This window comes from Cyclopterus lumpus, chromosome 9, assembly GCF_009769545.1.
Source record: "Cyclopterus lumpus isolate fCycLum1 chromosome 9, fCycLum1.pri, whole genome shotgun sequence".
Taxonomy (NCBI): Eukaryota; Metazoa; Chordata; class Actinopteri; order Perciformes; family Cyclopteridae; genus Cyclopterus; species Cyclopterus lumpus.
Genome location: NC_046974.1, coordinates 22077533 through 22094212, shown reverse-complemented (window position 1 = coordinate 22094212; position 16680 = coordinate 22077533). Strand labels below are relative to the sequence as shown.

Sequence of the window (16680 nt, the reverse complement as noted above, 5' to 3'; positions counted from 1 at the left end):
CTCGACGGTCCCAGTTGTCCACGCCCACTGTCAACAGGAAGAGAGAGAGAGAGAGAGAGAGAGAGAGAGAGAGAGAGAGAGAGAGAGCGAGCGAGCGCGCGCTCCGCTGGAGTCTCAACTGAGGTCACCTGCATCATCCAGGAGAGCGCACGAGACCGCAGCTGTCCTCTCCACCTCAAAAGATTGTTCAAGCCACTTCAGCTACTTGAAGATACAGCTAATTAGCTAGAGTAGAGGCAATTTTATTTTTTTGCTGGTTATAGTTAAGCTTGTATTTCCTGTTAATTATGCAGGATAAAGGCACATTTACCAGCCCTTTCTTCAGACCGCGCTGTCTGGCGGCGGCGGCGCCGGCAGGGAAAACAAAACTAACTCACCCGGGGAAGGCGATTCTGGCAGGTAACTAGGTCTATCTTAAAGTTGTTCTAATATGTTTTTAAAATAAAAACATGTGTTAGTCTACTTTTGTGTGAGCTTGTTTCCGCTGCAACACTAATGAATGCTTGAAAGATGGTAACAAAACAAAAACAAAAAGCGCAAAACGATAAAAAAAACAAAAACAGCTTGGAGTCAACAACCCAATAATTAGGATGTGGAAGGAGGTATTTAAAAATGTTAAACCAACTTTACCCCCCCCCGGCTCCGGCTTGAGAGGACGCTGTAATGATCTTTACTGTAGCTGCTGCTCCCATGGGACTCTAAAGAACCCCTCTAATGCACTTAAATGACGTTAAAGTGGATTGATGTGCGCGTGGCGGTGTAGGGGATTCTTTAATGTTGAGCTTTTTCTGGTTGATCATATCACGTGATCTTCTACAGATGAAATAAGTATCCATTCTATCGTCTCGGTGCTTAATTGTACTGCTGTAACTAAGCAATACAACTGTTGATCAATTTCAATGGGTAACCATGTTGTGAATCGAGGTAAAAAATATCTCTAACAATATAAATTAATAAACATATAACAGGTAATTGAATGCTAAAAACTGCAGAGGTTTGGTATAGGACATTCCTGTGATTCATCGCTTTATCCCTGCTGAGGTTCAGAAGCCCCACTCTTCCTTTCCTGCTGCTCTGCTATTCTCCCCCCCCCCACACTTCTGCGTTGATGATCAGGGTGCAGCAGCACCAGCTGATGAAGAGCCTCTCAAGAGGTGCCCCTGTATTAAGGCTGCACGCTGCTATTTGGCAGCACTCTGTTGATTTCCGTCTTGTTCTCTGGCACCGGCTGCGGGCTGAATATTTCATCGTTCTGAATTAATTCACTTTGATTGGAGATTGGGAAAATTAACAGTTTTAGACCCTGCTGCTTAGGATTATTTTTGAGTTATTGTGCTGATTTTATTTATAATTTTGGCTACAAAATGTCTTAAAATAGTAAAAAAAGACCCAGATCCCAGGTCGACGACTTATGCTTGCTTTACCTGCATTGAGTGAAAAAAACAACAACCTCAAAATATTTAGTTTACTCTCATGCATAAGACAAAGATAACCTCACAATCGAGAGGTCAAAACCAGCCAATGTTGTGCTTGAAAAATGATTCACCCTGTCATTCAAAGCGTACACATGCGTGCTGCACACGACCCTTCATTCAGTCATTCACACGTTGAGAAAACAACAGACAAACTCCATCCACCATGTACTAAAGTACATTTTGATTGCTATTAAACCTGAATGCACACATGGCTTTAATGTAATTAATGTTTTCACATGATAGGCTATCGGGTAATTTACACCTGTTTTAAATTCAACATCATAAACATCCCACTCAGCATAGTGTATTAATAGTGCTGTAAAAGCAACTGTTTGAGTGAATGATTTTGTGCTTGGTGGAGCGAGGAGCTAAGGAAAGAAAAAAATAAATCTCCTGACTGGTGTCGTCCCGTCAGCCAGCAAGAAATGGAAATGCAGCCGTGGTGAGACCTTTCCCCACCCTCTTCCCCATCATTCCTGTGCAGCCTGATTGACTGGATATGGCCCCGCGCGTCGCTCCCTGTGTCGTTTAGCTCGTCTCGAGCCTGTCGGTCCAGTTTTCATTTTATTCGCCCTATGACTCCTCCAGGCCTCGCGTCAACAAGCAATAGATTTAATGGTCTTTTTTTAGAAGGGTGTGTGTGTGTGTGTGTGTGTGTGTGTGGGGGGGGTTTATGTCAAAGCATGACTCAGCGACCGTCTTTTTGAGTCGTCCATCAAAGGCCACCGCCGACAACTTTGCATCGTCACCATACGAACTCTTCTGTCCACGGCTGTGGCACTTTCAGAAATCCATTTGTCCCCTCGCAGTTCTCCCGACATGCTAATGCTGCTTCAGGGTTCCTCTGAAGGCTCCCGAGTAGACAAAGCAAGAAGTAGAAGGTCAAGGCCTTAATGGGTTACAGGGCCAGCGTAGACGGAGAGAGTGGTTAGAGAGGGGAGGAGGGGGGGGGGGGAGTGCGCACGTTAGCGCACATTTCCAAAGCTTTTAGAGATCCGCGAGGCTCTCTGCTCCCGTCGGCTGGTTTAAAGTCCTCTCTCTCTCTCTCTGCAGCCACTGGCGATGGCCGGAGTTGAAGACACGGAAGGAAGGAGGGAAGGTTTTGTCTGCGGGAGGCCAGAGAGAGAGAGGGTGAGAGCGAGAGAAAGGGAGGGAGGGAGGTATAAATGGAGTCTCTGGTCCGTTTTGCATTTGTGTTCATTTGCAACACTCTGCTTCCCAGAAAAGTCAATTTATTAAATCATTTTTTGATCTTTATTTCATGATGGATTGGATTTTCCACTGAGACAGGCTTGTTTTTATGTCACTTTTCCCGCTCCGTCTCTCTCTCACTGGCCTCGGGGTAGCCGGTTAGGTTTCTCTGAGTGCTTGTCTCCTCTCCGGCTCAGCGGGCTCGTCAAGCGATGCACATACACCCTGTTCCTTCGCGTCACAGGTGACGCAGGCGGTCACTTGCTCCCCCCCCCCCCCCGAGTACCAGGAGGCGAGATGATAAATTATAGTGCACGTGACGGCCTGTCAGATACATGTCGGCGTAATGCCGCTGCGCAAACAAATAGAAACAAGTGCAGAAAGGCCCTGTATGGCTGTCGGATTTCTTCGTTGCCTTTGTGAGTGTCATTACAGCACCACAGGACTTTGCATGTTTTATCCAGGCGGAAACCTCCGGGTCCTATAAGTGAAGCCAATGCGGAAGTGCCTTAAACTTGCATTCTCTCTACTGACCAGCAGGGGGCGACTCCTCTGGTTGCAAAAATAAGTTGGGTTGTATAGAAGTCTATGAGAAAATGACTCTACTTCTCTTTTGATTAGAATGTTGTGTGTTTTCATTTTGTAATATTTTTACTTGCCTTCGGTTGTAGTAAGCTCCACCCTCTTGTGTCCCATCTGACTGCAAAAAAACAAGATAGCGACGGGCCAAAACCACAATAGTGTGGGGCCAATACCGCAATGGCGACGGCCAAAGACCAAGACGTTGATGGGTCAAAAAGCAAGATGGCTACGGGGCGGAAACCAAGATGTTGACGTTGCAAAACCCAAGATGGCGACGGCCAAAAGCAAAGAAGGCGACCACCAAAATGCCAAACTCAATGGTTCAAAGCGGCCGTCCACAGACTAATGGCTGACGTCTTATGTAGTCTACGGTTTTTATCTCACCAGTTACAAATAACCATTCGTTGTTACTCTCTTTCAGTCAGCAGCTGGTTTTAATTAATTACGATGTGATGTGGAAATTAACTCGAAGCTTGTTTGAGAGCATCGATCAGAGTGAACACGTACACTTCTGTTATTTAAACACAGCTATTCATTCTCAAGTAATTAACACTCTTGACTTCGAGATGGTCGCTCCAACAGCAATCTTTTAAAGGCCTTGGAAACCCATTCATCTCGATCTGCTTCTAACGATGAGTGATGGACTATGAGCTCCCCTGAACTCACCAAACTCAAAGTTTTTCAAACGCTCATAATTGCATGCAAAATCGATGTAATTAATCTAAACGTGAAACATGGAAACCCGTTCAAGAGCCCGACAGCCTTGTCGGCAGCTGTTCACACTGTGGAAACAAACCCTGTGCACATTAGTGTTTTCGACGCGCTGCAGTTAAAAAAACGACTCCTGTGCAAAACGAATCAACATCCGTCCTGTAATTAAGCATCAGCGAGGCATCGGGGAGTGTTGCCCGGGACGGAGGAAGCCTACGAGGCCACACGTCAGATGAATAATTCTTTTCATGTTTTTGTGTGTTTGCGCGAGGCAAACGGGGATATTACGGACCCTGTTAATGGGCCACCTCATGTTTGAAGTACATCAGTCCTCTGGCTACGTTCTCCTTTTGAACTGGAGACGTGGACTTAATAACATATTTCCCCCGCACCCCGGAGAATTTAAAGTGAGAGATGATCATCTAAATAAGGGACATCTGGATGAATAATAGATGGCTTCCGCTGGAAAACTGATTATTAATTTGCTGGCACACACACACACACACATGTATATTCACATTGTTGACTGTTGGGTTTTTCCTGTCTTCGTCGAACACGGAGTCCCTGAAAGAGAATCTTAATTCTCTAAAAAGGTTTATTTTGAAGGGCTTCAAATTAGTATGGGAGCTGCTGCATTCATAGATTGTCAGCTCTTCCAAAGAGAAGGGAACTTTCTGAGGGGACCAGATGTGTTGGATGCTCATTAGAGTCACCGAAGCGGACCGAGAAGGGTTCCAGAGACGGTTCCTCCCCGTCAGCTGCACCGCCTGCCTGCACACCTGGCTCCCTCTGCGCCTCTCTGTGTTGCACTTAAAAAAGAAAAGTATGTGAAGCTGAAATGATCAGTCGGCTCAATAAGTCGATCGACCACGACTCCGGTTTGAGTCGTCTTTCAAGAATAAACCCTCCCATGTTCCCTGCTCTCATTTGTGAGGTTTTGCTGCTTTTCTTTGTCCCGCGTGGCCGTATGGACCGGATGTCTGAGTTCTGGACAGTTTGAAGCCATTTGAAGACGTCACCTTTAGGCTGTAGGAAACTGTGATGGAGCCCCAGTGGCGTACGGTAATTACGAGGGGGCCCCCAGTGCACGCTGGTTTCTACTAATGACGCACAAACACCGTGGGCCCGCTGAAAAAAGACGCCAAAGGAATCCAGTTTCGGGAGCATTTACCGACATTTTTACCGACGTTTTACCGTGTTTTCTAGCTGGACGTAAACGAGCCGCCCTGTATCGCATCGTCTCGCCACATCAAACCAAATAGAGACTCAACTCAACAGATTACCCAGCGATCATCAGTGCATATCTTTATGTGACAAACATACCAACGCAAACAGGTTATCGTTCATTTCATTTGTGTAAAAACTATTGGGTTTTTGTTTTTTATGGTTTATGTACAGTAACATAATTACATTTTTTTTTATTAAAGATTGCTACTGATTACTTTAGCCTCCCCCCAATCCTAGGGGCCTCGGTGCCACAGTGTTGTACAAAGCAATGGCCGGGTTTGGTACGGGGGAACTTGATCTTGTGGCTGAATGGGAGCAAAACCCTGCAGCCAGAGTCAACATGCTTGTGGAAATCCTCTCGCAGAAGACGGCGGCTTGTTGTAGCACATTAATGCCTCTGGACTGATGGAATGACACGTCCAATCACATATAGGTGTGATTTTCACATTGTCTTCTTGGAAGTGTTGATTGATTGTCCCAACCATACGCGTCATGCCATGCCGTCTATGTCTGGTTTGTTAAACTGCCGCTCAGCTCGTGGAAGTTTAAGTTTAAGATTTGTCTTTTCCTCTTTTCACCGCCTTCCGGGCTGTGAATATCACTCCCGACGCCGTTTCCATTTCTTTCCCGTGTAATAGCAAGTGTCAAGGATCTATGTGGATGCATTGATTTTATGACACGGCGTGGAGAAGTGCTGCTGGGGGACGAGGAGGAGGAGGAGGAGGGGGGGGGGGATGCTGAGAGAGAAAAATGAAGAACGGTAGGAGAGGGGACCGAGTTCGCGGAGATAAAGATTAATGGCTGTTTTGCTCGCGTCGCGCACGTCTGGCACAGGAGTCAGTTAGGGTGTCATTTGTAAGATGTGAAATATGTGTGTTATTTTGTTGTTGTTGTTGGCTGCAAAATGGACTAGTGGGCACAGAAAACGCTTGATGAGGATTGATCAGTGTGCGCATGTGAGTTGCGGAGTGACTGCCGGTTGTTTTTTCCATGTTCAAGCCGCCAACTTCGGCTGGAAACAGATGAATGAGGTTTATTGTTTTCTTCTTACGACGAGATAACACTGACCTACTGATCCCGGATCAGCACGGCTGGGGTGGAGTGTTGTGACGCTCATGTGACTCCTGTCAGCCAACGTTTACTTACAGCTTGTCATCCCATGATTCAGCTTAAAAATGAATTGGGCTGAATACAGCTAATCAATGATAAGCTAGTTTATTATTGTGCCACTAATCACAGCAGTATCCCAATACTGAAATACTCAAAATCACAATACTCCAACAAAAAAAAAAAAAAATCTCACATGACACATTTTTGACACAATGCTAATGTACCATTGATCTACATAATATTTATAATTTTGCCACAGTACCATAACATGGAGATACATGATGCTAAATGACTGTATTAGATTATTGTGCAGCCTTAAGTAAATGTCATTTACTCTTATTGATTTTTCCTTATTAAATCAGAGACCACTCTCAGGAGTGGAGGTGCAGATAAAGAGAAGCAGATGAGTCTGAGGCCTTTTTTTGATCAGGCTTCGAGACGATGTCGGCGATGCAAGGACGCTTGTTGTGTTCCCGATGTTATGTATCTACTTATAGTCCTAAAAATGCATGTCCCTGGTTAAATATATGCTTTTATCTTAAGGAGGAGGCTCTGCTTCTGCGCGCCACGGTGACAAAAGGTCGTGTTGGCAGCAGATGAGGAGAGCAAAACTAAACTGCTGAGCTAAATGACACGTGTGTGTTAAGGGAAAGCATCGCTTTGCAGCAGGCGGAGCCCGAAGACACTGAGAAAGGTGAAATAAATACAAATAAAATACACCAAGCACAGACATATTTGTCTAAAAAAAGACGGTGTCTTGAAAAGCAGCACGTAGAATGGATTGTCTCGCAAAGAAGTTTTGCTAGGTGAATACAATCTTGGTATTAAATTTAAGAAATTTCCAAAAGCAGAAAGAAGAATCGTGACCACTTCATGTTTGGACTTTCCTAGTTTCTGGCTTCCTTCATTGGCTCTGTTGTGTCCTCGTGTTGAATTTCTTTCCCGACCTGACACAAATACACATAATAATATTAATTATAATAATTTCTTTATGATCAACAGGAGGAATTATTTCAGAGCATGAATTTATTTTCATCTGTCTGCATGTTTCTGTGTGTTTTTTGTGTGTGTGTGTGTGTCAGTGTCATTTAGTTAATGGAGGGTCTTGGTCTGGGTAATGGAGCCCCTCCCTGCAGGCTGAGCGGATAATTTAATTAATGTCAGCCCTGTTTCCATCCTCTCTCTCCCTCCTCCCTCCACCCCCGTGACTTGTCTGTGCTGTGCTTCGGCCTTGCTTCGATCACGCCTTCGCCCATTCGCTTCATCCTTTCTTTGGTTCCTGCATAGATGTTCTTCTCCTCGCGGCCACACGCCAAACAAACGGCTTTAAAGGGATGTTTGAAGAACGGTAACGTCTTCTCACACGACGCCTCTGCTCTTCTCTCAAACAGCACAGGCGCCCATGTAGTTGAGCCTGGGTTGATTTATCTCCGCTCAGCTCGTTACTGTTCCTCTCTTGGCTGCACTGCTTCTTTTTTTAATATATTTATGGAGGGAGGGGCATTTGTAGAGTCCCTGTAATGATCCATGACGCAATGGCACCTCTGTGCGGGGCACTGGATCAGGCTGCAGCCGGGGAGAGACATGGCGTGCTAAGTTTAGGCGATGAGTCAACTAAGCTACTACCTTCTTTCTTTATTAGCTCAGGTTAATTTACACCTGTTTCCTTCTATCAATTAACATCTGCCCTGATTGTCTGTGTTTTCCCAGGCGGCATTGCAGGTGGCATAGAGATCTGCATCACCTTCCCCACAGAGTACGTCAAGACCCAGTTACAACTGGATGAGAAGGCCAATCCACCCAAATACAGAGGAATAGGTGAGCATGATGTGTATGAGCAGACTTTAGATTCTGCTCTTTCTAGATAGCTGAATGTGGGATTTATTTGATCACATTAATTAAGCAAAATCTTCCACATAAGTTGTTTAAACAATATGAGTTTCATTTTTTTTCTTTGCAGCTAGACAGTATTAAAAACACAAACATAAACACAATAAAATCCCAATGAAACAACAGAAAATAAAGGAGCAGTTTAACATTGGGGGAAATACACTTCGCTTAGCACTGGAAACAAGCACCTACATTCCTTCCTTCCTTCCTCCCTACCTCCCTCCCTGCCTACCTTTCTACCTTCCTTCATTCCTCCCTCCCTACCTAGCCACATACATACCTTTCTACCTTCCTTTACCTACCCACATACTTTCCCACCAACTACTTACCTACCTACCTATCTACCTTTCTACCTTCCTTCCTTCCTCCCTAACTACCCACACACCCACTTACCAACTCCCTATCTACTTTTCTACCTTTCTTCCTTCCTCCCTACCTACCCACATACCCACCTACAGTATCTACCTTCCTTATTACCAACTACCTACCTACCTACCTACCTACCTTCCTTCCTAACTACCCACCTACCAACTCACTATCTACTTTTCTACCTTCCTTCCTTCCTTCCTCCCTAACTACCCACCTACCAACTCCCTACCTACCTATATCATTTTCTACCTTCCTTCCTTCTTCCCTACCCACATACTCACCGACCCACCTACCTACCTTCCTTCCTACTAACTACCTACCTACTTACCTACCTAACTATACCCACATACCTTCCTTCCTTCCTTCCTACCCACCTACCTACCTTTCTTCATTTCTACCATCGTACCTTCCTAAAGTATATTCTGTTCTTCTCTGTGCCTCTCTCAGGGGCTCATTATCTAATTACCCATCATCCCTAGGTACATAAGGGATTCTGGCAGGCTGTCACTGTGCTTGTTTATATGACTTAGAACAGACCAATGCACACTCACAATCCATGCTTGCGTACCAGGGTAAACACACACACACCCAGACACACACCCACACACACCCAAACAGAATGTGTGACGGTAATGTTGGCTGGAGCTCTGAGGATCGTACTCCGTGCTAATGAGCGCTCAAGACAGCTGTTGCTTTTTCTGCTCAGTTGTGCACTTGGCTCGATAGCAGAACCTGGACTGATGACTCTAGACGCAAGTTCAAAGAAAAACAGCCTGTTGATGAACCACAATGATTAACACTGCAGCACTACATTGATTATGCTATCGGGAAACCTTAACAATGTATATGTTGGCTGGGATTAGTGCACTCAATTCATAAAAAACATTCTACCAGAGAAATTGTCCACATTTAAACAGTAAATGTATTGAATGTCATTATTTACATTTTTGTGTGTGTGTGTGTGTGTTCTTCCAGGTGACTGTGTGAAACAGACGGTTCAGGGTCACGGTGTTAAAGGACTGTACAGAGGACTCAGCTCACTGCTGTATGGATCCATACCCAAATCTGCAGTCAGGTGAGTCAAATAACGAGACAAATGCATGTTATGTATTTGTACAGTCAGAAGTGACACGAGATGGTGGAGCTTACTACAACTGAATGCTGAGTAAGACATTTTTCGGCAAAAAAATGTATGATTTGTGACTCATAAATACTACTACCTATGTCAAGATAAAAAAGGAGACGAATTGATTGTATAATTAATAGCTTCTGGGTAGCTTTTCAGTATATTTCTACTAGTTTTAAAAAAATATTTGAATATTTTGTCACTTTATATCTCTATATATCTTTTTATATTATTTAATATAATATTAGATGTATATGTATATTAATATATTTATAATAATAATAATAATAATAATAATAATCCATTTCATTTATATAGCGCTTTTTAAGATACTCAAAGACACTTTACATGTTACATTATACACCGTAGACACAGCTACGGGGAGCAACGCAGGGTATATTATATTATCTAATATTGTTTCTTGTTAAGAACATTTCTTTGGGCGTTTTTGCCTTGCCTTTTATTTTGGAGAGGCCATTGTAGAATCGGAGAGCAAGAGAGAAGGGTATGGTTATATATGGTTATATGGTAACCACTTGGCTACCGATGCGCTCCGTATATATATTCCAATAAACCCAAAAGGTGGAGTGTATGCCGTAAAGTCTGGAATAATATGAGCACTTCTGTCTGAGCCGCTCACACGTTCCAATTATTCTAGTCCATTACCCACAATTCAAGGCATAAATGCCACAGTAGCCTTCGGTATAATTACATTATTCTTTCACAGCGGTGACATTTATCTCCAGACAAGTGTGCGCTACTGTGGCGCCCGTCTGGAAACTCGTGCACGGCAGCCTGCACAAAGAAAAACGAACGCTTTGGCTGTCACAGGTTTTTGTTCGCCGATTCTTTCAGTCCCTCCTTCCCTCTCTTTCTCTGTGTGTGTGTGTGTGTGTGTGTCTGTGTGTGACGCCGGAGGGCAACGGCCTGTCTGTTCGAGGAGAGAGACAGGCCCAGCCAGGCGGCGCAAAGATGCCACTCAAACTCAGGCGGGGTCTTAATAGGAGTACAGATAGGAAGACTTGTGTTGGTACTCTGTCAGTGTGTGTGTGTGTGTGTGTGTGTGTGTGTGTGTGTGTGTGTTTGGTTGTGTGTGTTTACATATGAGCCTTTTCTGGCGGGAGTCTGCCAGGTTTGGTTTTCTGCTCTGAGGATGGCTTTCTCTGTCGTCCTACATTGTGTTCAAGAAAAGGCGTATCAGCGGCCACGTTGTGTTTACAAATTGAACCTGCTTGTGCAAGTTTTTCCCCTCAGCTTGGGAACGAGTGCTTAAGATAAAACAGAAAAACATTTTTAAAAAGGTAAATAAAAGAAACTAAACATGACAGAGTCATTGAAATGGAAAACAGGTAGATTTGATTTACAGAGAATATTTTTCCACTGACCGCCAGTCGTTTGTTCGATCCGTTCTGTTCTTCCTTCCCCTCCCCGCCTCCCTATCACTCCTCTGCCTCCACCATCCCATTAACTGATTGCCTGTGCACCATCATGCGCGCCAAACAGCCTGCTGGAGGGTCGTCATGGAGGCACGAGAGGGACAGACGAGAGAGCTTTTGACCTTTTGTCCGTCCGCTTGACCCTCCATCCGTATCTACATCCCTCTCTCATGTCGGCCCTGCCATCCTTTCCCTTTCTCTCCTTTTCACGTGTCCAGGCAAACTCTTTCCTCTCTCCACTTCACCCCCTCTTCTCATCCAGCCAATGAGAAGACTGTCCTTGTCGAAAGACCCTACTCATGAAGATTGGGAATGACTCATGTCCGCCTGGATGTCGGCCAAAACATGTCTCATCCTGGCAGAGGAGTTCAGTCCACTTGTTAAATGGGATTGGGAGAGGGAGTTCTGAAAGGGAGTGAATTGGCACAGAAGCAGGCCTGACAGCGGCTTTTAACGAATAGCTTTTGTTTCACAAGGTTAGTTATTAAGGGCAGTCTGAGAAAGGCTGCAGGAGGGAATGCGTTTCTTTCTTTGAATACTCTCCAAAGCTAAAAAGCAGTTTTATGGCGAGTGGCGCACATCAACAGAGAGAACAACAATGATTTATTGTTATGTGTTTGTTCACCGCTCGACAGTGGGAGCCAGTTAATTGTGTGGAGAATTTAAAAACTAAACTTGAGCGAGGCAGAGGAACAGACGTGGGAGGTTAATGAAAATGATACGATGGTTGATTAAAAACATATATTTTTTTAAATCATGCGAGCCAGCATGGAAGAGATGAATCCCTTTAGAGACGTGAGGGTTGCGGTAGACGATTCGGACAGACTGATAAAGAGACCGGGAGGAAAACAAAGCATTCATCAAGACCCAAGTGTCTGTCCTCCCCCCCCCCCGACCTGTTTTTTCTAAATGTACCGGGCAGCGTCCTGCCTTCAGCGCAATTCAATTCCATCTATAAATAACCTTTCTTCTAAAGGGCTCACTGGCACAACATTTTCTGATTTAATAGATATACGTAAACACACCCTCTCTCCTCTCCCCTCTCTCCTCTCTCCTCTCATCCTCTCTCCTCTCTCCTCTCTCCCCTCTCCCCTCTCCTCTCTGTTTGGGCTGGCTCGGTGGTTGCTGAGACACTAGGGTTTATTGGCGCATCCTTAATGAGGATGCAGGAAGCAAGGAAAATGAAATAGGTAAAAGCCGCGAGGCACACTCTGCACTTTCAGCAGTCTAGATATCCTTGTTTTACGATGGACGATCTCCTCATATTAGACTGCAATATTTCCACCTGTGTGTTTTAGTTTCATTCGTATACTGTAGCCTTCCACGTGGTTTTTCTTTTTCTCTTTACATTACCTGAAAGACGATCTGGGCTGATTTGGGCTGAAGCTGCATCGATCAGACTGCAGAGTGGTTCATACGTCGGCCTTAAAGGAGCGAAGTGGAGCGCGGACACAACGAGATCAAAAGGCTCGACCACAAAAGAAACTTGTTGTCACTCGATTGACTGGCAGTCCCAATGCCCATGGGCTGTCCCTGCTTGTCGGCTGGTCGAGGGCGCAGACATTTTTGATGCACAGTCCGCATTTCTGCACACTCTCTCCCGAGGGGATTCATCCACAATTCACCAGCTGTGTGACGTCGCATGGCAAAGGGGTTAAACTGGGGAAGACCGGGCACGTTGAATCTACACCGAAATATTAACACAACAAGGTTTAAATATGACGCATATATAATATTACACACCTAGTTTATTTAGTCCCTTTCTTGGGACAGATGAGGGAGGGCAGCAGGAGGAATCCAGTGATTTATTTTCAAAGCTTACTGTTATAAAAAGTCTGACCTAAGGTCATCTACTTTTAAATAATACCATAATCTACAATAACATCTTTTTTTCTTCTGTTCCTCAGGTTCGGGGTGTTTGAGTTCCTCAGCAACCACGCCAGGGACGAGTCCGGCCGACTGGACAGCACCAGAGGCCCTGCTGTGTGGGCTCGGAGCCGGGATCCTGGAGGCCGTTTTGGTGGTCTGTCCTATGGAAACCGTCAAGGTATGTTACAACTGATCTGTGGTCAGATTTAATTTGTTTGATTAACTTTTCATGTCACTAAATGCCCAGCGAAGACAACTGTGCCAGAAACATCTGTACCAAGTATTCTGTGGGTTTGTAAATGTTTTGTCTAATAGGCCTATAGAAGATATGTCTGAGCCACAACATAAGCATACTGTTGCTTTCCAAGGACTGAAACTAATCTCAGGACGTTCATGAACACCAAAACATTTTGATATGAAGAAACTGCCCTCAACTTATTATGTTCTCAGAGTCGTTTGATGTAGTGTCCCTGCACACTGTGCAGAAGAAGGCCAGACTAAACATTTGTGCAGTTTTCAATATTCTTCTTTGTAATAGCAAAACAATATTTCATGTTTTTATTTTTTGTTATCACCCAAGGTTAAATTTATTCATGACCAGACTTCAGCCAACCCCAAATACAAGGGCTTCTTACCATGGAGTCAGAGAGATCATCAAGGCACAAGGTAAAGACGGCTGCAGTGCATGTCCTTTACCTGCCATCTACTGGTCAGACAGGGTAATGCAGCTGGAGTGGCGCACCCAGACCTGATGTAGTGTATTTACTTATGTCTCTTATGGCGTCTCACCAGGAATAAGAGGGACATATCAGGGTCTCACTGCCACGGTCCTCAAACAAGGCTCCAACCAAGCTATTCGGTTCTATGTGATGACCTCTCTCAAGAACTGGTACAAAGGTCAGTGGCTATCTGTCTATCAGTGAAAAGAATATCTGAACACTATACCATATATATATATTGGAACTTGAGTTCCAAGATGAAAAGTGAAGATACCCTCTCTGCATAATCAGTTCTTTTCACACTGTGTCTCAGTTTGATGAAGGTTAGAGGCTTTACATGGCCAGCTAATGGTGATGTATGTGTGCAGTCCGACTATCTATCTATCTATCTCTATATCTCTATCTCTATATCTATATCTATATATATCTATATATATATATATATATATATATATATATATATATATATATATATATATAATATATAGTATATTATAGGCTATAGGAAAACTAGTTGGGATGTATGTTAGAGGTAGCTCCTGTAGGGCTCCAAACGGGTCTCTTCCTGGAGGTCTGAGGTTCCACCAAGAACATTTTCTGAGTGGAACCATTATGCCAAAGTTTCTTTGCAGGACCTCTCCAAAAGGTTCTACCGGGGACCACACATTGCTCTCCGATAAGGGCAGAGCCGAAGAACCCCATGTGGTTCTAGTTAGCACCTGTATTTCTTAGAGTCCATCATTGGGACTTCAATGAACCCTTGTGGAAGCAGAAATCGTATTTGTTTATTGTGTGGACTCGAGACCCGGCCCACTGTGAAGATTAATATTAGTATGTATGGGTTCTAGCAGCTGGACGCTCTGTTCGAGTTGTTTCTGACTCCTCTGCGATGTCCTTCCACCAGCTGATGACCCCAATAAAGGCCATGCATCCCCTGTTGACTGGAGCGTTTGGAGCCGTGGCCGGAGCAGCCAGCGTCTTTGGAAACACACCCACTAGATGTTGTCAAGACAAGGATGCAGGTATCGGTGTGCCGTGGTCACCATTATAAAGCGCTGTTGTTGTTGTTGTTGTGGTGGTGTGTGTGTGTGTGTTCCTTTCTGGTGTTGTTAGAAACAACAATATCTTTCTTTTCCAATTACTGAAAGGGTCTAGAGGCGCATAAATATAAAAGCACAATGGACTGTGCTTCAAAGATCCTGAGACATGAAGGCGTGGCAGCGTGAGTACGACCTCACTTTGTGTCACTTTGTGTTGTGATGGGAAACACCTTCTGACTTCAGCTCAACGCTATTATTCTGCAAAATATTTACCCCCCACAGAAACCAAGTGTTTTATACTCTCTCTCTCTCTCTCTCTCTGCCTGTAGTTTCTATAAAGGGACGGTTCCCCGGCTGTGCCGCGTGTGTCTGGACGTGGGCCATAGTTTTCATCATCTACGAGGAGGTGGTGAAGGTCCTGAATGTGGCCTGGAAGACAGACTGAGCTGTCGGACGCGCAAGAGAGAGAGAGAAAGAGAAGAGAGAGAGAGAGAGAGAGAGAGAGAGAGAGAGCGATAGAGCTAGAGAGATCATTTTAAGTGTGAGACTCGGCTCTCCAACGCGATTCCTTTTAATAGCAGCCGTTCTTTTTTCCCAAGTTATCTGGCTCCCTCTCTCTGGCAAACTCCGTCAGTGAAGAGCATTGTTTCTCGTCGCCCACACAGATGTTCTACTGATGTTTACCGCGAGCTATGCTCGTGTCATGCTGGATCTCTGTCGAGTTAGCTGGTGTCGCTCTCTGCTTCTTCTTGTGCCTAATACAGTTTTCACATCCGGAGGAGCCAGACTGCAGCTGGTTGCAGTTTACACTCGCGTAAACTGCAGCGACTTCCATAGCTAAGCCTTTATATAGAGCGATTTTACGTTTATGATACACCGATTATTTTTATACAGCGTAGATTCTAATTTAGTCTTCTTACCAGCATTGTAGTTTTATTGTAAAGTATGATATATTTTATTTCTGTGCCAAATTATGAACGTGTGTTCAAGAGTAGCTTAATGATCTTAACAAGAGAATATATGACTTATATATTGGGACATACGTTATAAATGTATTGAAAGTTGAATGTTAAATATGGACACGGTTGAGGGTTTATTTCGCGGTCAACTTGTGTCAAGTTTATTTTGTTTGTTCATGTTCCTGCGATCAGGTCTGAGTGTAAAGGTGTTTTTAAAGATGTTGTGTAAAATATTGTATTGCTGTATTTCACTGTGAGTCTAAATGACCTTAACTTAATTACACTTAGTCATAGAGACCGAAACCTCAGACCTCTTTTTAACCCTTAATAGAAGCAGTCGAACCCGAACAAAAGGTTCCCACCACTTGATGTTTTTTGTCTTCTTACGTTAGAAGCAGGTTTTAATATGTTCCCTACTTCAGTGCTGCGAGATTATTGATTGAAAAGGAAAGAAGAAAACTTCTCACAATTTATTGATATGATATTTAACCTGTGAGGGTTCGCTGCGTCATTCACTGTAAAGGTCTTTTCAAAAGTGCCTTTTGCTGAGAAATATCTCCCTCATCTGTTCTTTTGACATTTTTGTGGTCCATTCAGAAACACCAATCTGTGTCTCTCACTGTAATAACTGTATCAACATACTGATGGATTATGTTTCTCCATTTTCATCTTCTTTTCTTTTCTGCCAAATAGCCATGAAGAAAATGTGATTGTCACAGCAAACGCGTGCGTGCGTGCGTGTGTGTGTGTGGTTTCTTTATGATGAAGCCTGTGCAATAAACACCGCCCCAGCCTCCATTTGCCTACGCTTAATGTTAAGTCCTCTGGTGTTAGGTGGTGGAGGTGGGAGGGAGGGAGGAGGGAGGAGGGAGGGGGGGTTCAAAACTCATTAAACAAGCATCTGACTGCAGACTGGTTGTTGTCTTTTCATCTTCCCTCTCTGGTTCCTCTGTTGTTCTGCTCTTTTGGTTGCAGC

General features: G+C 44.3%; 1 protein-coding gene across 1 annotated transcript; it reads left to right on the top strand.

Moving 5' to 3' along the window:
• Window positions 1-65: 65 nt before the first annotated feature.
• si:dkey-178e17.1 (tricarboxylate transport protein B, mitochondrial) lies at window positions 66-16529 on the top strand. Its single transcript, XM_034542715.1, is given in 14 exon segments — window positions 66-399; window positions 8007-8114; window positions 9531-9630; window positions 13025-13094; window positions 13096-13164; window positions 13567-13617; window positions 13619-13652; window positions 13779-13883; window positions 14610-14623; window positions 14625-14696; window positions 14698-14727; window positions 14854-14927; window positions 15075-15123; window positions 15125-16529. Coding segments are annotated over 14 exon segments (954 nt in total). The 5' UTR covers window positions 66-287; the 3' UTR covers window positions 15191-16529.
• Window positions 16530-16680: the final 151 nt, after the last annotated feature.